Source organism: Dunckerocampus dactyliophorus, chromosome 17, assembly GCF_027744805.1.
Source record: "Dunckerocampus dactyliophorus isolate RoL2022-P2 chromosome 17, RoL_Ddac_1.1, whole genome shotgun sequence".
Classification (NCBI taxonomy): domain Eukaryota; kingdom Metazoa; phylum Chordata; class Actinopteri; order Syngnathiformes; family Syngnathidae; genus Dunckerocampus; species Dunckerocampus dactyliophorus.
Genome location: NC_072835.1, coordinates 8,326,754 through 8,350,719, shown reverse-complemented (window position 1 = coordinate 8,350,719; position 23,966 = coordinate 8,326,754). Strand labels below are relative to the sequence as shown.

General features: G+C 40.2%; 1 protein-coding gene across 3 annotated transcripts in view; it reads right to left on the bottom strand.

Moving 5' to 3' along the window:
- The window catches only part of LOC129169914 (syntaxin-binding protein 1), a 54,907-nt gene that overhangs the window by 13,413 nt on the left and 17,528 nt on the right, over nt 1–23,966 (bottom strand). For all 3 annotated transcript variants that reach the window (XM_054756880.1, XM_054756881.1, XM_054756882.1), the window contains 14 exons: nt 23,731–23,809; nt 22,344–22,447; nt 17,492–17,640; nt 14,440–14,524; nt 14,206–14,336; nt 12,128–12,235; nt 11,975–12,035; nt 10,701–10,766; nt 10,538–10,618; nt 8,324–8,462; nt 6,308–6,417; nt 4,489–4,590; nt 3,187–3,272; nt 1,467–1,621 (listed from right to left, as the gene is read on the bottom strand). In XM_054756880.1, coding sequence (XP_054612855.1) covers nt 1,467–1,621; nt 3,187–3,272; nt 4,489–4,590; nt 6,308–6,417; nt 8,324–8,462; nt 10,538–10,618; nt 10,701–10,766; nt 11,975–12,035; nt 12,128–12,235; nt 14,206–14,336; nt 14,440–14,524; nt 17,492–17,640; nt 22,344–22,447; nt 23,731–23,809 — 1,456 coding nt within the window. The remainder of the gene's footprint in view (nt 1–1,466; nt 1,622–3,186; nt 3,273–4,488; nt 4,591–6,307; nt 6,418–8,323; nt 8,463–10,537; nt 10,619–10,700; nt 10,767–11,974; nt 12,036–12,127; nt 12,236–14,205; nt 14,337–14,439; nt 14,525–17,491; nt 17,641–22,343; nt 22,448–23,730; nt 23,810–23,966) is intronic.

Here is a 23,966-nt window from a genome sequence, read left to right as displayed (position 1 = left end):
AGAGGTGGGCCAGGGCACAGCACGATTACATGCACACACACACGTGTCCTAGGATGACTAAAATGTGGACGTTTTTCACCAGTTCTGAACGAGAATTGATACAAAGACTCAAAATAATGCAAACGTCAAACCCACAGCAAGTAAGGCTGTACAGTAAGAAGGGGGGTTGGGGCTGGGGGTCATTGCTATTCAAATAGAAACTCTGCCTAGCAACAGGAAGACAAAGGGACTGGGCACTGACCCCAGAGTGGATGTGTGCGTAATGATGCTGTGTCATTGAAATAATGCGACCTCTCCTCTTGCAAGTAATTAGGAGCAGCTGCCATCTTGCACAATAGAAAATAATCAGAACAACTCGAAATAAGACACAAAGTCAGGCAAATGGCATGCTCTCTGTGAGCGCAGGCCAGTGGGAGCCAGGAGAGGGAACCTCGAAGGGAATCACGAAATCAGTACAAATGGCCTAGTGTGGTCCTCAGGTTACGTCGTTCCGACTTTTGCTGTTTTGTGGTGATGTATGCACCCCCATAAATTAACTAATTACTTAATTTCGGTCTGTAAACACTGGACAAATACGCGCTGCAAAGATGCATACAGCAGCTTCTGAGACGCAGCGAGGCAAGGCGTCTGTGGTGAAAAGACATCACCGTGGAAGTAGAAATCAATCATCAGAAGCTCTGAGACTGCAGAAATGTCCACTAATATTGGTTGAACGTTTGGTCTGAGACGTTCATCTATGACGTCTATCATTAAGGAACAAGATTGTATCCTTGACCATGTAAAAGGATCTGCTCCTATGAAAGCGACAGTGATAACTAAGCATCGTAGTGGTGTTGTGCTCTGGTTGGAAGACCAGAATCAACACTGTATCCTACTGTGCCTTATGTTGATTCAGGAAGTGATCCTGTACCCTCTACCTCAGACTCTTCTCCTTCCTCCTCCCCATAAACCACAGTAAGTTGTTCTTTTTATTACTGTATTTAAATGCCTTCATGTGTTCTGTGTACAGTTTGAGTGACTTAGGAGTTAATTTTTCTTCGAGGAACGGAAGTCATACGCAACCTGAGGACCACCTGCACGCGCTAAGTGTCGGTCATGGAGGCTGGGAATAACAATGAACAGCAACTGGTTGTACAGCGACATTATGGCAAGTTTAAGAACTTTCTAGTTGTCTTTGCTACATGCCCCAGGTAACAGTGACCATTGGGGGGGTAGAAGGGGGGTTCTAAATAGAGGACTTAGTGGTCTGTCCATGCCAAGGAGGCAGTCCTAGCAGACCTTTTTGTTTTCTATTCAAAGGGTAGAACCTTTAATTGATATTTTTTCCATTCAGGATTATTAGTAGCATCACTAACAAGCCTTTGTTTTACTTATTTTGTGTCAGAATCTGTCTGGTTTAATGTCACACAGTCATGTCCATAACCTGCTTGCTCTCAGCCCCTCCCCTCCCCATTTGCACTACTCACCAATGATGGCTTCCCACTTCCCATTGGCCTGTGTGACCTCATACGCGCAGCGCATCTCGCTGAAGGACACCCCACCGATGACAAAGACCATGACACGTGGGCCTGTGCGGTATTCTCCAGGTGTCTTGTTCTTGTGCCAGTGTCCATACCGAGCACTGCCGGGAAGGACAACAGAGTCTTGTTATTACATTTCTATGACTGCTCTTTCCTTGTTAATAATGTCCTTTCCCATTCACATCTGTACACAACTCCATATGCTTTCAGTGGGAATATTATAGGTTTAGAAATGCTTTCATGATATCCAGTATAGTGGAACCCGTTAAATTAACCAATTAACCAGGATAAACAAGGGATTACTGTATTTTTCTAACCACTCTGTCAACATGCAATGTCATAGTCACTCTGAACCTTCATATGTGGATGACAAGTGGCAAATGAAGCAGATTGATTCCATTGCTAATCAATAACAACCAGAAGCTTCCTTTCACACACGGATACAAGGAATTAGTGGAGCACAGGGACACAAACATTAGTTGCCAATGATTCAATGTCTGCCAAAGCTTTCTCTGAAGTGTATTCCCATTTTTATTGAATATACCAGGTAGTAGTAATGGATGGCTTCTATTGGTTGTTGGTAAACATCTAATGTCGTCCTTCATGTAATTCTACTCATGTATTATCTTCTACTGCAAGTAATTAAATATGTCGAAATATATTATTTAGCATATGTTGTTAATTTTCACGTATTGGTAGATGAACCAATCCTGATTTCAATATTCTTACTTAATATTAACAAATAAAAAGATAAAAAAGGCACATAAAATGATGTGACACCCCTGCCACTGCTGTGGAATATTTCCAAAGCTCATAAGCACCTAACGACTTCTCAAATATTGATCGGCAAGGCTCATCTCCCGTCCGAAATTGCTATTGATCTGACATCACCATTTTTGTAACCGAATGGAGTTTAACTCATGCAATTCCAGACATTTTCCAAAATACATTCCCTCTAATACCGGCCATTTTAGACGATTTTGACTGATTTTGACTGAAGGCACATAGTATATGGTGTTCTATGGTTATATAAATATGGAAGCAGCCAAAAGAAACATTAGACTCTCATCTTTCATCATTTGTTCATTTGTTTCTACCTTTTTCTGCTCTTTAGTAATCAGAAGTAGAACATTGGTAACTTTCAGGAAAATATCAGTTCTCAACAAAATAAAGGGAGAAAAGCGTCACAATTTTTTTGCTTTTGTGGCAGCTCAAATATCTAAACAACTGCACCACAACATAGACAACACAAAAAAAGGTTGTTTTAAATTAAGGTAACAATATATTTATATATTATATATATATATATATATATATATAATATATACAGTTTTCACATTTGGAACTAAACTGTGTGCATGCGTTAAATTTTCCCTAAAATGCGTAACTTTCTGCACGCTACACTCCTCCACGCTCTCTCACTTCCTCCTTGCTGTTGAGCATGTTAATACATGCAAATGATCCATGCCAAGCTCTTATCAAATGCACTTCTGCCACATTGTGGCCGTTTTATGGCTTAAAACTGCTTGATAAGTGACCTCTTCTATTTTGCCTCTCGCGCAAAAAACGTATAAATACATCTTTGGGAGCGAGCATTTGGGTTTAAAAAAACATATAAATAACTCTTTGGTATTGAATGAGTTAATGTGTGTGTGTGTGTGTGTACCTGACAGCAGTGGTGCTGAAAGAGGCTGAAGAGCGGGTGGAGATGTAGGGGTAGTGCTTTGTGTCGAGTTTGTCATCAATGGCATCCTGCAGAGGAACAAAAACAAACATTGTTTTAGCATGCGGTAAACAAGAGAACACTGTATTTGTAATGTTTGAAAGCAACTGCTAATACATGAACTGTATGTCTAATGAACACTGCGAAGCTATCTTGACTGACATACTGTATTACCGGTACTCAGTTTATGTACATGATTATTGAGGAATTACATGTAACTATCTTTATTGCCATATTGAATTGAATTGTGAATTACTCAATGATATTAACTCCTTTGATTACCTGTAAACTCAGAAACTGTGAATGTGAAATACTAATCATTAATATTTAGTACAGTACAGTTTCAAAGTTTTCCCATTAGATTTTATATACAGTATATGTTGCATGCTTCATAGTAAGAGATAGAATGTCAACTTGTAACTTGCATGCTGCAAAAGTGTGTGCAACTGTGATATTTACAGTATGTGCAATGTACATAAATACTCATATTTAGAAATATATATATATTTTCTATGTTTATAGTAGGAGGTAGATCTTTGGGACTTGGTCATTCTAAAAGTAGCTCACAGGCTGAAAAAGTGTGAGCACCCCTTTTCTGGTGACATTTCACCCAATCAAACCAGAGGTAGTTATGGATACTTGCCGCTGTCAAGTGGTCCCCTGTGAGTGCAATAAACGTAGCGTTGGCAAGCTGCTTCACATTTGTTGCCTTTTCATTTCCATAGACTTTATGAAGGTGTTCTATATAATGGGTCACCAATGGCTATCTGTATGAGATCCTGAAGACTCTCGTCTTCAATAATGTTGACTGGTCTGCAGTCTCTAGTTGTCTTTTTGTTGACAAGTCCGAGTCTGGTTCATGCTGCCAGTGGAGCTGCCACTCTTTCATGGAAAATGGTTCTGTGATGCAAATGTACTAATTACTCTTTCGAACACATTTTCTCATAACTCATTTGTTATGAAAAGCAAAACTCTTTACTTTTGTGACCTCACCAACTAGCCGGAACTACTTTGTTGACGTGTCCACTTTACACCATAAAGACTCAATGCAAAGCACCTCATGAAGGAAAATGCGTAACAATGAGCCTGTTGGTTGGTGCTTCTGTCAATCATTGCAACGAGAAATAAACAAATATTAGCGACATAGACACTGAAGTGCCTGTGGGTGAGGTGGAGATTTTGTCAGGGGAGATCACACCACTGCCAAAGCATTTGTTACAGGTGGGAGCAAAACAAGTGACACACCTCCATGATGTCCTTGACTAATGGTGTCCAGCGGGACAGTTGATAAGTCTGCTCGCTCACTCGCTCCTTCCTGTCCATTTTCTTCCCTCGGCGCAGAGTTGACTGAAAAAAAAAATGTGTGAGAGGGTTGAAACTTTTACAGTATTATTTTTAACCAGCTCATACCTGGTGCAAAAGTGACCTCACGCCATACAATCTGCTACATCATCCATATTTGTGTTTCCTATACAGGTGGTCCTCGGGATGCAAATGAGTGCCATTCCTACGACTGTGACGTACAGTGGTGTGAAACAGTTTGCCCCCTACCTGATTTCTTATTTTTTTGCATGTTTGTCACACTTAAATGTTTCAGATCATCAAACCAATTCAAATATTAGTCAGCAACAACACAACTCAACACAAAATGCAGTTTTTAAATGAAACTTTAATATAAGGGATTAAAAGAAAATCCAAACCAACCTGGCCCTGTGTGAAAAAGTGATTGTCCCCCCTGTTAAAACATAACTTAACTGAAATTAATTGAGATCTATCAGTCTGGAAAAGGTTATGAAGCCATTTCTAAAGCTTTGGGACTCCAGAGAACCACAGTGAGAGCCATTATCCACAAATGGCGAAAACATGGAACAGTGGTGAACCTTCCCAGGAGTGTAAGAGCACAGCGACGAGGTCACAAGAGGTCACAAAAGACCCAACAAGGTCAGTGTTCATGACTCCACCATAAAAAAGGCACCGGGCAAAAACGAGTTCCAAGACAAAAACCACTGCTGAACAAAAAGAACATTAAGGCTCGTCTCAATTTTTCCAGAAAACATCTTGATGATCCCCAAGACATTTGGGAAAATACTGCATTTTGTGTTCAGTTGTGTTGTCATTGACTAATATTTAAATTTGTTTGATGATCTGAAACATTTAAGTGTGACAAACATGTAAAAAAAAATTAAGAAATCAGGAAAGTGGCAAACACTTTTTCACTGTAAGTCGAGTTTTACTCACACCTAAATGAATACCTAAGTCACAAACATTGTACACAGAACACACCGAAGACATACTTTATAAAATATAATAGTAATATAAGATTAAATACAACAATTTAATGAAATAAAAAAGAGAGTACTCGTTACTTTTATCCCTGTGGTTGTCTTGCACACTAGAAGGGGGGAGAGGCATGCTTATTGGGAGGAGGAAGTTTCAATGAGCCCACTACACTGCCTAGTTATCACTGTCCATTTCATTGGAGAAGATCCTTTCACATGTTCAAGAACCAGCAAGCAGGTAAACTTACAAAATCATCATGGGGATCAAATACTTGTTTGTATTAAATAAACATGAAACCAGAAATGGTTTATCCTTGATGATGGTCGCGATGTTGAGCGGCTAATGTTGATTTGATGTCTAATTTCACTTTCACTTTCCTACATTCTGCCTCATGCTTGGGAGACATAATGAATGTTAGTTAAAGTTAACTAAAAAGTTAACTAAACTAACTAACTAAACTAAAGTTAAGTAAAAAGAACAAAAGTGAATTTTTTTCTTCCTCAGTGTAGCGACTAGGTCGCGTTTTGTGTTTGTAAAAGCATTCATTTATGGGAGTGCGTTCGTAACCACAAAATGAGGACCACCTGTAGTGTAATATAATGTAATGCATAATGTAATCACTCTGTTTTGAACTTTTTGTACTATGCTACAAGTATATCTTCAAGGTCTAATGTCTCTAAAACATGAAAATAGATGCAGTTGCATCTTTGGTTCCTATAGGCCTACTCAAAGTAGAGTATGTGATCTCAATGGACTGGCAGGACAAGGAGAGTTGAAGAGTTACGTCTGTGACAATGGGGACGCCCAGGTGAGCCATGTTGCTGATGATCTCGCTGTCTTCAGGAGGGATCTGAGCATGTTGGATCAACTTGTTCAGGTTCTCCTCTGTTATGCCTGAACACACACACGTGCATAAATACATAAAACACATCAACGATTACAAAATCCCTATAAACTCAGGTCCACATAGTATTAAATAACATATTCTACCAAACTAGTGTACAGTTAAAGAGTTCCATATGTCATTATACAGTGGAGCCTCTTTAAGTCGACCCGCTTACACGTCTATGTCCACAAACAGATCAAGAAGTGTTCTTCTTCCCAAAGCTGCGGTCGACCACTTTTTCCACATACAATTTGAGACTTAAAGGGTAATTTCTTTGAAAAATGGGTTTGTTTATGATACAGTATAAACAAATAAACGCAGTAATCCCTCGACATAAAGTTCGTGGTGACATTCGTTCTGGTATTTATTGTAGTACTCTAAAATAAACACACGGCAGTATTAACCTGTACCAGTAAAATCTAAGAATCAAAAGAAAAATATGCACAAACAATTTCAAGAAATTACCGTCAGTTAAAAAAGTGTTCGCCCATCCTAGTAAATGTGCAAGCAACGACTACTTTCTGCTTAAGTTATGTGTCGCCCACGTTGACGTGAGTCCTAAACAGTAGTTAGGAAAAAAAAAGACAGCAAGTATTGTATTTTCACGACCATAAGGCGCACTTAAAAGTCTTAAATTTTGTCCCAAATGGGCCGGGCGCCTTATAATGCGGAGCACCGTATGTGTGTACCGGGTTCCAAAATCTGTAAGTGTTGCTGTGTGACTTTTATGAGCGCTCCACTCGACTGACTGGGAGCGTCTCCTGCCGACACACTGCTTATATAGAGGAAAGGAAAGGTGGACGTGACTGAGGACGCTAAAGGCACGGCAGTAGTTATTTTTTTTATATTTTATGAAATGGCACAATCTATCCATCCGGGCAAGGACTACCGTGGCGCAGCAACATCCAGCGGATTACAAAGAAAGCTGGCCATCTTCCGCTACTACTGCAGTAAAACATTGCAGACAGCTAGTACCCAACTACATCACCAACATGGACGACATGCCGCTCACTTTCCACATCCTGGTGAACCACACTGTAGAGAAGCAATACAGCGATACACACAACGGGACACGAGAAGTCGGCTTTTACTGTTGTGCTTGGTTGCCACGGTATGCCGTGTGGATACTTGAGCTAACGTGTCTGATGCACTGTTGTACAAGCTTTCACAAAAGCCAGCATCATTTCTGAGGCGCTGCACAGCAACGAGACTGACTGATAATGACGGCAGTGAACCTGGCGTGTTTGATGGAGAACGTGCCCCGCTGTTCATTTGGGATACAAAAGATGAGGACTTTGATGGATGTGTGGATGAGGATTGACCAAAAATAACGTGAGTACATTGTTAAATACTTAATTACTTACTTATACTTACTTACTTACTTAAAATAAGTACAACCCAACTCAGTTTTGCTCCCGCTGGCTTTTTAAAAACATACAATAGCATGCATGCTAGCGTATTGTAGCGTCGCTGGGAGCACTTCCTGTTCCCCAGCGTGCTTTGCGGTAGTGTTTTGGTGCAAATGCTCTTAAAGTTACATGTTTGAGCTACATAGTTGTTAGTTATTGTTCTGCAAAAATAGCGGTAGTGTGTGATGTTTTTAGTTGTGCACCATGACTGAGACTGTTATGTTGAGTGATGACCATCCTGATTTGAAGTGGGTTTGATAAACTGAATGAGAGTTCTGCTCTTAATTTATCTGAAGAAATAAAGCTTTGTCGCCTCCTCACTGACTTTTTTGTGACACGGCGTGCATACCTGCGCCCAATAACACGGTGCGCCTTGTGTACGTGTTAAATACAAAAATAGCACCTGTAACTGAGACTGCACCTTTTAATACGGTGCGCTTTAGGCAGCAGCACAGAGCAAGAGACATACTGTACAAGTGAATAGATGGTGTAGTGTCCTCCATACCATTCTTGAGGAAGATGTAGAGCAGGATGATGCGGATCTTGTCGTATGTGCTGACATTGGCATCCAGCAGGATGGGAACAATGGCCCTCATGGGATCTTTGATCTTCTCACCCTCAGCATCCGTGCCCATTGCGAGATCCTACAACATACAACATACAACTTATCTGTGAATATTCTCATTCATCCAGGTCATTGTATTGTCAGGCCATTCAATCGACTGCAACTGGACTCCTCAGGTTGTCTTAGAAACATATCTGTGGGCAACGCATGTGTTTGTGTGCAATTTCCTTCCTTTTGCCCCCTCGTGTCCTTTCCTCCTTACTTCCTCACCACTATGTAATGAATGAGGTTAGCAGACTATCGAATAAGAATTATTTCAGCCTGTGTCAAATGTGACCATGACATGTAGTATTATTCATACCTGTTCTTATCGCTGCTGCTGCTTCTCGGGTTTGAGCAGTTTACAAATTAGCCTTTTTCATGGTGCCTTTTTTTTTTGACAACATTTTTTCCACATTGTATTGTACACCTGCGCTTAAGGACATTGCCACTCTGCGTGAGACTCTTTTCTTTTCATATACAGTAATCCCTCATTTATCGCGGTAAATTGGTTCCAGACCCAACCATGATAAGTGTATTATTACCGTAAAGCACCGTGTATAAACCAAGAAGCAAAAAATCGGGGTGCGGTTTATACACGATGACAGGTCTGTGACCAGACTCGGACTGAAAAATAATATCAGACAACGCTTCTACAACGCTTCAGCGGAAGATCACTCGTACTACAAGCCCGGTCACACCGCCTGAACTTTGCTGTAGCGTTCCTGGAGCGGTGAAAAAAATTAATCACCGCTCGTTCACCACCGTTTAACAGAAGTTGGACCCTGTTAAGGCAACGCCGTATCCGCTCGGCCACCGCTGAGGGTCCCTCCTACCGCTCCGAAAGTTTTGAGCTGCATAAAATATTACGAGCGGCCAATTTTCCGCCACGGCAAAGTTCATCACCGCTCCAAACAACGCCCAGTCAAAGTTTGGCGCCGCTAGACGCAAGTTCGTCGACGCTTGGGTCCGCTAGGCCAGAATTTGGCTATAAATACAATGAGAAATTGACCAGAAACGCATTTGGGAAGCCGTCTGTGGGTCAGACAGTTGCTTTGACAGTTGCGCTCTCTGCTGTACAGTTGCTGAAAATGCTTGTGTATGCTTGAATAAACGTTGGAGTTTATTGAAATTCACACTGAAGCAATGCAGCATTATGTAATTCCATTGCAGATGAATTGATGGATGGCAGATTTCTCCTTTCTTCTTTTTTTGAAATTGCTTAGTACCTTTACGCATGTTGATTTGAGATGAAAGAGTTGGCAAGCATTTGTGAACTAAAAATTTTTTGAGCCTGGAAATGGGGGTGCGGTTAATACACGGGTGCGGTTTATACACCATGATTTAGGGGAACAGAATATTTTTGTAGGGAGAACATAGAAAACCCATTTACAACCATCTAAATACAGTTTTTAACATTATTAAAGTCCTCTAGACATGAAATAACCCCCCATAGTCGCCTTTGCGCTCGTATTACCCAATATAGTAGACACAATAAGCCATTTAATACATGAACAGGACTTGTGCTTGCATGATTTACTGTACATGTGTTACCAAGGGGAGCTGAGTGAGGGGCGGACAGGAAGTGACGTCGGTGGTTCAAAGTTGTTAAAAAAAAGTTTGTCAAATTTCCTGTTTTTTCCCACATAAAACACATCTCATTCACCTTAAATCGACAATAATTTGTAATTACGTGTAATTACGTGAAATGTACAGCATGCATGTACGGTATAGCATACATGAATAGCATTTAGTTTGTTAGCTTCGGTTGCTCGTGAATAATTGCAATGCAATCTAACAATTCCAGCAGTAAATTTGACTGCATATGTTGATCCGGCCTCAATGTCAAGCTAGATGGAGGGTTTGGAGGGGGAGGAGCGGTGTTAAAAATACATAATTTTATGAGCTTGTCAATTATAGCCGTTCACAAAGTAAGTCCCGCAAAAAGCGGGCATCCACCGTATACAAATATTTACATTTTCATTTGTTTTTTACATTCTGAAAATGATTCCGCTGCCTCATCTCATCAAATAATTTATGGATTTGTTGTTTCTGGGCCTTGTTTAAAATGTGGATTTCTCTGACCACAGTCCTGCTGACTCTGGATCCTTTTACCTGTTCGACGCGGCACAGCTTGTCCACCGTCCCCTGGTAATGCTTCATGCAGTCCTCAGCAAGCTGCAGGTGAGTGGAGTACTGGAAAAACACAACACACAGTTGCCACATGACATACTAAGAACATGCAAAGAAACACACGCATTCATCTGAACATACACACCTTGCTGAGCTCCTTCTGGTACTGTGGCATCTTCTTCAGCATCTGGGACAGATCCCTCATTGTGGTCTGTTGAAGCAAACATGGAACGAGTATGAAATTAATGATACCTTACACACACAAGCACACACACTGTACACAAATTTTAATTTGGAACTGTTTATTCATTACATTAACAGTAGATGGAAGAAAATGTGTAGTTTGAGACTGATAGCTTATATGTCTTATATGTCTGCCTTGTCTCGTCTGTGACAATTTTTGTCTGTTTATTCAGATCACATGTTGGGGTTGAGGTCTGGCCTGTAAAGATTTATGCATATTTTTTGACTAATAGGCTGTTCAACCATGAAACAGTGATGATCTCATATATTAAAAAAAAAATGTGATTGTTTAAATGCATTTCGTTTATGTTGAATGCCACAGAATAATAAAAAATTACATATTAAAATATCTTCCCCAAGACGTTTGTCCGTAAAATGCATTAGGGGGATGAACTCATGTTATGTGAGGGTGCGTTCACACTTTGGTTCGGTTAAAACTAATTCTGGCGCTCGACTCATACAGTTTGGTCAAGTGTGATCACAGTCATCTGAACCCTAGTGTGCACCAAACAAGTGGACCAAGACCACCGGAGAGACTGGTCTTGGTACACCATTTCCTGAGATTCGGTTCACTTGAGTGCAACTGTGAACGCTAGACGAGCCACAGGCACAGACCAGTGTTTAAATGACAGCAAAAAACGTGCAGAAACAACAAATAGGTAAGAGAAAATGTGTTGGAAGTGCTGCTCAGCTCTCTCCCTCTGTGTGTATGTGACAACAGTGCTCTTTAAGTATATTTTCGAAGCTTTTCGTGAAATGTAATCTGGTAAATATGCAACGGATGCCAGCTGGTGCGGCTGTGGGAAAGTACATTGGTAAACCTCACTCCCTGACACCTTAAGAGCCACACTGGACAACAAGTTGACACCTTGGGCTTTTAGCTCGTTGGCTAGTTCTGCTCAACTCAGTTAGCGAGGATCCTCAAGCCCAGGCAGGATGCAGAGCTGGCTGGACCGCACGTGTCACAAATGTAACATAATATACAAACAAACCACATACTCAACCCAGCAGACAGCATTTTAGTTTGAAATGAAAGTTAAGTCACATGTCGTCACAAAAGACGCCCGATATGTTCTTTACTTCTCAGCCTTTGGTCTCATGACAAAAATACCAGCGTGAACACTAAGCAAACTGCATCAATTTTTGTTCCAAACAAGTGTGAGTGTTTCATGTCACCTTCTCTCCGGTGTTCATTCTCTTGCTTGAGGAAAATTCCTTCAGCTGACGTGTCACTTCCCTTTACGTCAATAAACAGCACAATGTCATATCGTTAGGTACAGTATTAAAGATGAAGGAGAAGATGTAGGGATCATTAGGAAGAGTACTCACTGGGACACCTCGGCGATGTGTTTGTGTCTCAGGCTCACCCACAGATCGTCGTCTTCATGCAGCAAAACCTCCTTCTCACGAGAGTCACCCATGCCACTGGTGTCGTACCTTAAGCCAAAACACAATTGACAACTTTTGATACAAATGTCACATTAAGGTCAGGGGCATTCACACTTTTTCCATTAAGGGCCACATTCAGAAACATGGAAGAATGCTGGGGGCCACTTTGGTCCAGTGGAACCATGTATGTTGAAATGGCTGACATTAGCGGTTGTCGACATAACCAAAATCCAAGTTGAAGCTAGTAATTGCTTTGCTTGCACATTTACATGACTTTGTCCATAGACATAAAGAGAATGGGCTATAAAAGATGTATCATCTATTTTTATGCTGTATTTATATTTTATATATTTATTTTATATTATTTATTTTATTTATAATCACTTATTTATTAGAAAATCTTAAGCATCTTCGTTCATTTGTGCATATTTTTATTTAGATTCTTGTGTTTTCATAGGATATTTTATACTTATTTGTTGTATGTGGTGACTACAATGACACTAAGGCTTTCGTCAAGCACAAATGTTTCTTCCACTGGCTAACAATCTAAAAAAAAAATATGAAATGTGTGCATTTTGGTAGTTGCTGTGGTAGAATCCATGTTACTACAGCCATGCTTTTATATTGAAGTTTATATTGCACTGAACGGGTTGTCGTTTCACTTTGCTTAGGAATAATGATTAAGTTAACAATACTATGACACATGTCGACCCATTTTTCATTTAATAAATCAAAATACCTCCTTCGAATTACAAGTTTCATACATTATTGTTAATCAAATTTTAGCCAATGTTAGCACTTATTAGCATTATATTATTAGCATTAATAAAATGCAGGTAATATGGTATTTTTCTTAGAAACAATGTCATTGATTTCCAAGAAAATGATGATGATTGGCCGGCCAATTTAATCAGCCGATTATGACCATTAGAGCCCAGGTGTCAAGCTCAAGGACCAGGTGCCAGATTCGGCCCACCATATTGTTTTTTGTTTTTGGAAATAATGCAAAAAAAATGTGTTATGTCAATTTTGACAGTAAATTTGTGGATTTTGTATTCATGTATTTATTTTATGGTGGTTTAGAGAGAAGCTCCCTCCTTTGACCCAAACGACTGTCGTTGGCAGCCCTCACTCCACTGTATCTTAATGACTGTCGTTTTGCACCTCTTGCGTGAAACCAGTCTTGGTAGGGGTGTGCCTCAACCTAACAGAATAAATACTTGGATCTTGCACCGTCCCCTCAGATTAGAGCTGTCCTATCTAGTATTTGAACGATGAATGATGTAGATATTTACAAAAAAAAGTTGTACATTTTGCACTATACCCTACCTCTGCGACATTGGCAAATATAAGAACTGAGAGGGCATGTGGAGGTAAATGTCTTAATTCATACAGCTTTTGCATGATTATTTAATTTCCCAGGGGTTTACTGCCATTTTGCACATCATACTTTTGATTTATTTTATCTTCAAGTTCATATGCTGCTTGTTCCACACAAGTAATTCTAAAAAGTATTTGAAAATAGCCAAATCTCCCTTCAATTTATATCATTAGGACAAGTGTAAGGAGCAATACAGTACATTTGTTTGTTATTGACAAATGTCAATTTTAAACTTTAAACTTTAGTCATATATATCAGTTGTCAGGATTTTGTTATTCCCCAATATCGAAATCGGCGCCAAAAAAATTAATATCAGTGGGGCCTGACTCTTTAGTAATAAGAACACGGTGGAGCAGAACTTGAGTTGGTTGTCAACCTAAGCGGGACCAACAAAGCAGGTTCCACAGTCACAAAAAAAGTTCAATAACAAAAAAAAGCCTACATCTCAGCTTTGTGTTATTTGTATTAGCTTCTGATCTAATTACAACTTTTTTGTTGTAACATTGAAAACTTTTCTAATTATAGTTTTCATGATGGCCCTCATTCATTTTATTCTTGGAGCAAAATGCCAGTTGCCAGGCCGGACTTTGGACACCACTGCATAACGGTACTTTATGAGTTATCTATTTTATTGTACTTGTAAACGTCGTTTTCAATGGGCAGCAGGTCATAGCCCATCGCCTGGAAGGTGAGCTCATGCAGGACAGGTGAGACGGGGTCAAAGGCTCTGTCCAAGATGATCAACTGTGAGCGGGCCTTATCTGGACCCTGCACATGGATGCAAACAAACAGCAATACTGTCAAAAAAGTTCTGAAAATGACATTATTGGAGAAAATCATTGACAACAGAGGTGAAACAAGACGTGCTCACCTCTCCCATGGTGGGATCATCAGCCTTGTAGGCGTCCAGTTTGTCCTGAACCAGCTGAGCCAAGGTGGCATTGTCTTTGTACTCCCTAAGACATGGATATAACATTCAGTGTTATGAACTGATGATATACTGTAGAATGCTTCTGCTGATCAATACAGTCAAACTTTTTGGAGTGGCCTTGTATTGTGGCCAGCCTAAGGCGTAATAATCTGTGTGATAATCATGCTGTCTAATGAGCATCTTGATATACCACACCTCTGAGGTGATTGGATTACCTCTGCAAAGAAGATGTGTTCACTAACACAGATTTAGACTGATTTGTCAACAATATTTGAGAAATACACTTTTAGCATACATAGAAAAAGTTTTACATCTTTCAGTGTACCTCATGAAAGATGGCCGCAAAAACTAAAGTGTTATTCTACTGAATGCCATTCATTAAAAAAAAACATGTTGATGGTACACTTGATGTTTCCATAACGACCCTGTATCACCTACTTCAGTGGGTACATGGCCATGTGATATTTGTGCTAACCGTAAGATTTGCACATACATCTACAGTATATTCACTACTTTTAACTCAGACATCTTGCCATGAAAGCACACTGATTTGTATATCGGATTTTGTAGCACAGAGGCTTTTAGGTAAATTGCACTGTTTGGGGAACCGAGCCTTACTGTAGTAGCATCACAGTTAAGTACAGTGGAACCCCGGACAGCGTCTGCCTGGTTAGCATGTTTTGCAGTGAAAATTTCCAAAATTTTGCCTCGGTTTGTGTACATTTTCCAGTTACCATACACTATGGTGCACGTCTTGACATGTTATGAATACACTGTGAGAGTCCAATTGTGTTCTTGATGTATTTTTATTACATCTTCTAACAAAGAAGCTAGTTGCTAACAAAATGGCAATCGGAACCGAATGTCCGCTACATTAGCCGGTTATTGATGTCATCGCCGGTTGACTGTTAAAAATGTTAACGCAAATCACTCATTTTATAGTTTTACATACATAAAACAATTCTAAATGCATATAAATGATGGGTAAAATGAACATTTAAGGTTACCGTATTTTCCGGACTAGAAGTGGCTCCGTATAGTATAAGTCGCATCAGCCAAAAATGCACAATGAAGAAGAAAAAAACACATATAAGTCGCACTGGACTATAAGTCGCATTTTTGGGGGGAAATGTATTTTATAAAATCAGCGACCAAGAGCAGACATTTCACCTTGAAGTTATAGTAATAACAATAAAATGGAGAACAACAGGCTAAATAGGCATCTGTTAACTTAACGTAAATAGATGGTATGTTATCGTAACATAGTAACAGTTATTCAGATAACTATAGCCTAAACAACCGGCAAAGCATTTGTGCTCCGTCTTTCTCAGTTGTCTTTATAACCTGATGTTTACGTTGTAAATTTTGAGTGGGGAGTGATAGGAATAGCGGATACTGGCACACAAGCCTAGAGCGCCCTCTCGCTGCTGTCAGTGTGGAAAAAACTACATAAGTCGCTCTGGAGTACAAGTTGCAGGACCAGCCAAGCCATGAAAAAAGTGTGACTTATAGTCCAGAAAATACTGTACTTTTTAAAATTATTTTTTTAACCTTCACTGAATACATGATTCTTGAGATGATGAGTGTTCACGAAAGACACAATGTGGCAGCGAGACACACCACGGACACCATCTTCCTGTTTTGTCATGTTACTTCTTGAATTCAATTCAGTTCAATAGTATTTATCACCTTCTTTATCAAAATGTTCCTACTGGAAACTTTCTTTGGCTCCATTTTGGGTTATCGAGTTGAGAAACACTATTGAATTCAAGAAATAACTCATGGCAAAACAGGAAGGTGGTGTCTGTGTTGTGTCTTGCTGCCACATCATGTACAGTACTTGGGAACAGTCACATCAAGAATCACGTCTTCAGTGAAGGTAAAAGCAACCTGTATATGAATTTGAAATTGTTTACTGCATGTAAAACTATCATTTTAAACACAAAAATTTTTTGGTGTTAACATTTTTGGCTTTCTGGAGCAGATTGTATTTGTATTTGATCAAGTGTAGAATTAGTACAGCTTCTGTATTATGTCTGTACAAAAAAAAATTCTCAATAAATATGGTGGGTGCGCCTTATATTCCGGTGACAGGATTTTTCGGTAGTTAACTTAAATTAGGTAACTGTAGTCCAGATTAAAAAACATTCATTGTCACTCATCCTGTTTTGGGTCACAAATAAGCTGAACCATATCCCTTGCTCGCAGGGCACACATGGTGCATATCGGTGTTTAATGTGCTCATGACATCAAAACACATGTTAATCTTGTTATTTCACCTTGAAAAATAACACTGAAAGGCATATTTCCTGTGTTTCATGTTTGCTCGAACGTTGCAATATTTACCTCTTTTTTTTTCTTTTTTTTTTTTTACACTTTTTGTCACTCCTGCTGGAGACTCTCCTCCACCGCAGCAGGACGTGATGTTTAGCCAAGAAGATGTTCATGGCTATGTTTGTTTGAATCTGGTTGCCGGAAAGTATTCATGAACGTGGATCGCTCTCACTCGTCTTTCTATCCAATCTTGCAGTTAGCCTGTCAGTTTCAGTAAGTAAATCCATATTTTTTTGCTCGATCTATTCTACAAATCTTAGAATAATAGTATGAGGTTTCATGCCAGGGCTAAACAAGCAGCTATCTGCTGCTCACTGGTATTATATTTTGCGTGTGCACAGAGCTGCCAGTGTTACTTACTGACATTTTGTGTGTGTGTGTTATATCATAGTCATCAGAACACACTATTAGTGAAAGTTATTATTGTGTTATTGTTGGGAATATGTCACTTTCTTGGCTTTGCTGTGAGTTCATAGCTGTGTTTGTTTGAGTCTGCTTCAACTTGAAACTTAAGTGGCATCTTTGAGTAGTAAGAACACAGTAGACCAGGACTTGATGAGTTTGTCGACCAAAACGACAAACGAAACTTAATCAGGTTCTGCCTTATGGTCTTAGGTTGTGCCTGCATTGGTCTTTAATGGCACCCCCTTGTGCTCACCCTCTATATCTGACAGCCGGGTACTCCTTCAGTGTGGCACACAGCGTGGCCAGTTGCTCAGCAAGCCTCTCCATCACAGGGTTCTTCAGCTGGGTCTTATGAGGGCTGTAGAAACTGTGGAAGGCATCAGGATTGTCCAGAGAGTACACCTGTACACAGACACACAAACACTTCACTTAACCTTTTAAGTCCAATGTTACAGAAGTGGAACAGGTAGATCAAGGAGGTGGCAGGTGATGACAGAAACATTGTGAGAGCTGTAAAGAAAGACCTTACTTTGCTATCACAATTTTTAATCCTTTCCTTTTACTATTATAAAATGGTTAACCTGGAACAAGTTAAACACAGGAAGTGAACAAACTAATAGTAAGTAGAGGAGCAGGGGTTCTATTAAATAAGCTCTGCTTCTTTCTGACTCCTTTTCAGACATGTTGAACTGTGTAAAGATGTAACATCTATGTAACTGTTTAAGCTAACTTTGTAAAGCATGTTCAAAATAAACAAAACCATTACCATAATTTTTCCCTGCTTGGCAGCTGTTTGGTTATTTTTATATGGGGATGTCCTGGTCCGATATTGATATCTTGCAAAAAAAACAAGATCGGATTATATCGGCCTGCATCTCAAATCTCTGATATTGGCACTCTGATACAAGCAGTCGATTCCAGACGCCGCCCTGGCACGTCTATCCAGAAGTGCCCGGATAGAGCCCGTGTGATCACAACAACAGTGTTTGCTAGCGTGCTAACAAAGTAGCAAAAGCAGGAGTGACGTCAGCCGCCTGACAGTAAAAAGACGTTGCAGCCGAGTGCAAAACTTGTCAAGCATAAGTTTCCCGTGGTGGCACAGAAATGGGGAAGATTAATACAACCAACCTCAATGCAAATATGAAGCATATGAAGTGAGCCCATCAGTAATGAGTAATGTTCGGTTTAACTGCTTCATTGATCACCTCCAGCCTTGCTATATTATACCTAGCTGTCCCTACATTGTGGATAAAACTATACACCGCATGCACAAAGAAGTAAATGGGTGACTTTTTCTCAGTCCTGCTAACGCTCACTGTTGTTCTCTATTTGAGTAATATCACTTGATCAAGCCTTTTCTAACATTCCACAAAATAAGTCCTTTTCTAACATTCCACACTACAAAATACATAATATAATAATGTATGATTCGTGTTGATATCGGATCAATATCGGGATCAGCCGATATTCAAGGCTGCAATATCGGTATCGTATCGAAAGTGAAAAAGTTGTATCGAGACATTTTTATATTTTTATACTCCATGTTTTCTACCAGCTCCTATTTCCCGACAAGCTTCTAAAATATAATTGCAAAGAGCGTCAAGGCCACACACCAGAGCACAAACAAAAAGAGAGTGCATTCAGTGCATTTTGTCTTATATAAATCTCTAAACCCCAAAAATATATTTTGTATCTTTTATTTTCATCAGTACGGTATCTTTGGGCCCTCTTCTGTTGTCTTTGGTCTTCCTTCATCCATACCACTGTTGCTTTTTTCCCCTCTCATGTCCACTGTCTACTTTATGTCCTTATTCCTCCCCCTTTCCTTGTCGCTAAACGTCCTTGGCTCATTTCCTCATTTGTCTTTTTCTTCCCTCTCTCCTTCCCATCGTCAATCACTATCCCTGCCGCCTCCCACCCCAGCTGCCCGCATCACATGACCAGGCTCCTGAATTGCAGAAGGGACTCTGCATGTGTTAGAGCTACAATTGGTCAACGCCTGCTGTGTGGATTTGAGCTCATCCAATAGGGGGACGTGCATCAGCATGTAGGCGGGCCTCATGAGGCAGCGTTTGCCTGAGGCCGAAAATCACTGACTCTGAATTAATAATAGTAGACAGGAGGGAGCAAAGCATTGTGGGTCGGCAGATAGTGAGAATAAAGGATGGAGAGAAGGAGATGAAGGAGAAATGGACATGAATCATCCAAATGGGGACGGAGAACATAAGAACAATAATGTGAAACAACAGGAGGAATGATGCTCAGTGGTAATGATGCTAACGAAGCTACAGCACATTTCGACATAAACAGAAGTGACCCTTTCGCTTCTAAAATCCACGATAAACAGCAGAAGCCATGTTTCAGTAATAAGAATACGGTGCACCAGGACTTGCAGTTACAAAGAGAATAACACCCAGTTTTGGTTGACACTGTCATGTTTGTTATTATGTGTGCAGTTACTGCAATCACGAAATTGCTGTTTATGTGTTTCACAAGTTTTTGCTGCAATGTACAACAACACAGCAGTCGACAGGGCATCCCCCTAACTGATATTGTATGTCCTATGTGTTCTTATGTGTTGGTGTTTAATAGCACTTATAAAACATTTACATGTAATGATTACATACACATATGGACACTATGAGACTCTGGCTACACTGCGATATCAATAATAACGGGTAGTTGTCTTCACTCCAGTAATCCCTTGTTTATCGCGATTAATTGGTTCCAGACCCGACTGTGATAAGTGAATTTTCACGAAGAAGGATTGCTGATATACATATATATAGAACATTTCATAGTTAGAGCATAGAAAACCTTCTAAATACGTTTTTTAACATTATTAGAGCCCTCTAGACATGAAATAACACCCCTATAGTCACCTTTACACTCTTATTGTACAATATAGTAGGCATAATAAGACATTTAAGGCAAAAAGTAAAACAATAAGCGTTGGTGCAAATGTGTTTTGGTGCTAAGGAACTGAGTGAGGGGTGGATAGGAGGTAACCTCAGAGGTTCAGAGTTGAGTTTAACTTGGCCTGGGTTATGGCCGTAACTGCAGGCCCTGGTTTTATTAGGCATTATTGTGCCTGTTGTGAAATAATTAAAACCTGCAATTAAAGCAATCAAGTCCAGTGCATGTGTGTCTCACTGTACATTACAGTAAAATTACTGACACCTAGTGACCATTGTAAAATACTACATAGTACCACAGCGTCTTTGAATACCTTTTTGAATGCCTTATATTTGTATTTTATATAAACACGAAACAGCATGATTTACTAATATACAGTAATTTTGAAAAACTGTGATAGCGTGACACGGCCACAGCTGTGGAATGTGGCATGCTAGCGGGCTAACTAGTTATCCTCCAATGTATTTATTCTAGCCTTAAGAAAGGGTTTCAAACAGAGTGGGGAAGAAAGACAAAATAACAAGCCAAAAATTTACCACTTCCAAACAGAATTGAAGGAGAACTTCTCTTCTTTGGTCTCTTCTTTCTTTCATGTCGGACATGCCATGGCTGACTACATGCATTGAGTGTTAAAGGAAAACTGCACTTTTTGGGGGGAATTTTGCCCATCATCCACAATCCTTATGTGAGACATGAACACATTTGTCTTTTCTGTGCCTTCTAAAGATATAAAAAGCTTTCTACTAAAAACTCCAAAAAGCGCCAACAACGCTCCATTTATATTATTGCATGTATTGTATGTGTATTATTATTATTAACATTGTTATGCCGATCAAACTACGTTACTGGTGTACTGACTCCTTGACACGCTACTAGCTGGCTAGCGACTAGCTTCACCACACACTCGCTCGTAGCGTGTCAGCGCGTGTCAGTTAATGCTAGGTGTAGGCATTCGTTTCTATGTTGCTATGTGAAATCAATGCGTCCAGGCCGAAAGTTACAGTAATGCTTAAAAGGACCAAAATACAGCAAAATACTGCAAGTATTACATGTATCATGTACCTGTTACTACATGGTTACAGCATGTATATAAAACCATAAAACCTTGTTGGAGGTTTTTGGAGGTGTTTTAATAGCAGTCTTTGTCAGCGGCATAGGTGTGTCCCATTACGCGCACTGCCGCGCAGTCTCTTTTTATATGTTTTTATATCTTTAGAAGGCACAAAAAAGAGGAAGACGTGTGTTCTTGTCTCACATAAGGATTGTGGACGATGGGCAAAATTCCAAAAAAAGTGCAGTTTTCCTTTAAGGCAGGGGTGGGCAAACATTTGAAATCACGGGCCACATTGGGTTAAAAAATTTGGCGGAGGGCCGTCTAGATATGGGTGGCAGCTCAGGGTGCAACAAAACGACAATACAACACATCCACAGCAAGTTAAGGCATCACATAAATCAAAAACTAAGCCTCAAACATAACGCGTAACAGTGATTTCCAAATGTCCGCAAGGCATGCTGGGTAGTCCAGCTTTAACAACAATATGAACTGTGAACAATAAAACATTGGATATCAAGAGTATGTTAACTCCTCCTTGTTTACTTCTCTGACAACTGCAACATATTTTGCAATCCAGCAAAAATGCAACAAACACGGCAAAGTGTTGGGAGAAAGACTACCATAAGCTACCCAGCATGCCTTGCGACGGGAATATATGGGTGTTTTTTTGGCATGTGTATTGTGCATAGATATGGGTTTGACCACATGGTGCAGTAGGTGGGTTACTTTGTGCGCTGTGTGTGTTGACGTGTTGTGTTGTTTGGATGGCTTTTTTCTACAAGCTACAGATTGCATCTGACTATTTTGGCAACTCAAGCGTCCCACAATGGCACTGCAAGTCATGTTGCCAGCTACAGTTTCCATGTTAAAGGTTTAAAAAAAGGATTTTGGAAAAGCCCGGTGGGCCAGACACAGTTTGCCCAGCCCTGCTTTAAGGTCATGTGATGTAACGTCATGTCTCATCAATGTTTTGTGTCATTATTGACACCTAGTGACCACAATACTACATATAACTTATATTTACATTTTTTTTTGCATCCATGCAGGTCAGAGAATGTGTCATATGGATGACGGCAGTTGGAGAGATGAACTAAATGACCAAACTATAACCTCTACAGTACATATGTTTGTTTACCTGAGACTCATAGGGCAAGAAAGCGATATTGATCTCCGTCAGAGTCTTGATGGTTTTCGAAGCTCGACTCTTCACCAGCTCATTGAACAGAGGATCAGGACAGGCTAGTGGGGAAAGCAACACATTATGGTTTATTATGGCTTCAAATCTATAATAAGTAGGGGTGCTCCGATCGATAGGCCACACATGAGTATCGGCCGATTTCCGTGAAAAGGCGCGGTATCAGCTTATGCCGATACTTGCTTTTTAACACCGAACACCCTCGCTGATCAGCTCCGCCCCCATTGCAGCATCCAGCCTGTAGCGACCGCCTCCCGCCCACTTTCCCTTCACAAAGCCAAAACAAACATGTCTGCCGTGTGGGACTACCTGTCGTTGTGAGAGTGATAGAAGTTTTTCACCCTGCAAAAAACATGCCACGCCAAAAATCTCGCCTGGGTGGCGCTAAAAAGCTTTAGTTGGGTTTTGGGGGACGGACACTTGGCAGGGTGTGGTGAGTTTTCGTGGCTCACCATGTGATCATTGTTCGGGCAGCGGCTAGCCAAAATGCGGGACATGTGTCCGTGTCTAGGTCTAGGTCTAGCCCGAAAAATGGTTGGATTCATCAGACTGGATGGATGGCCGGCTGTCGGCGGCAGTGGAGGACACCGGGTTTGCCGACTACTTGGGGTCCTGCTGGAGCGCCATCAAGCTTCTCTTGCATCCAAATTCTCCTTAAAGAAGGTGCCTGGTCCTCTAAGTTTTACCAGTGATTTTGAAAAAGTAAGTTAAATATGTTTTTTCTAAATTTTATGGTTCCTCTTTCATATCATATAGCCCGTGGGTCACCATAATGTGAGAACACTACAAAGAAATGCATTCTGAAATACAAAATATGAGTTGTGGATACCAGCATTTTGTTAATGTTCTGGTAAAACAAGCATATTCGCTTTGTTTGGATTGTTTGGATGAAAATAAAGTTTACAAAAAAGAGTAGCTCTTGGCCATTTTCATTTTGTAAAAGTACCTCTCACAAGATAAAAACGTTGGTGACCCCTGATATAGCCAATAGTACATTTAAAAATTTACACCTAATCTATGTGATCGGTATCGGACAATTTCACTCATGGATGATCGGTATCGGCAGCATAAAACCCTGATCGGAGCATCCCTAATACTTGTAAAAAGGTACTAACAGTAGATGTCTGACTTATTGTATTTGAGTAATCCTGCTATACATGTTATATACACTTACATGCAGTCGATAGCCAAAAACGCCCAGCATGACTGGGATTCTACTCAGGTCTACCATCTTCAGCAACCCCATCCCAGAGTCAACCCCATGATTCCTCACAGGTTACAATGTTCGATTCAAACCATAAAAGATATTCCACTTGTTAATACTCACAGTCAGTGAAGAAAACATGGGCCGCCTTGTATTTTGCTGAGTGAGGGTCTTTGAAGTCTCCAATGAGGGTGTGGACAGACTGAAGAGGAAGAGAAGCACAAGTAATGAAGACGTCTGAGGCCTTCAAGTAAGCATGTAAAAAAACTATTAATGCTTGCGTATTTAAAGGTGCATTTCATCTATACATACATCCATTTTCTGTAAGACTTATCCTCATTAGGGTCAAGGGTGAGTTG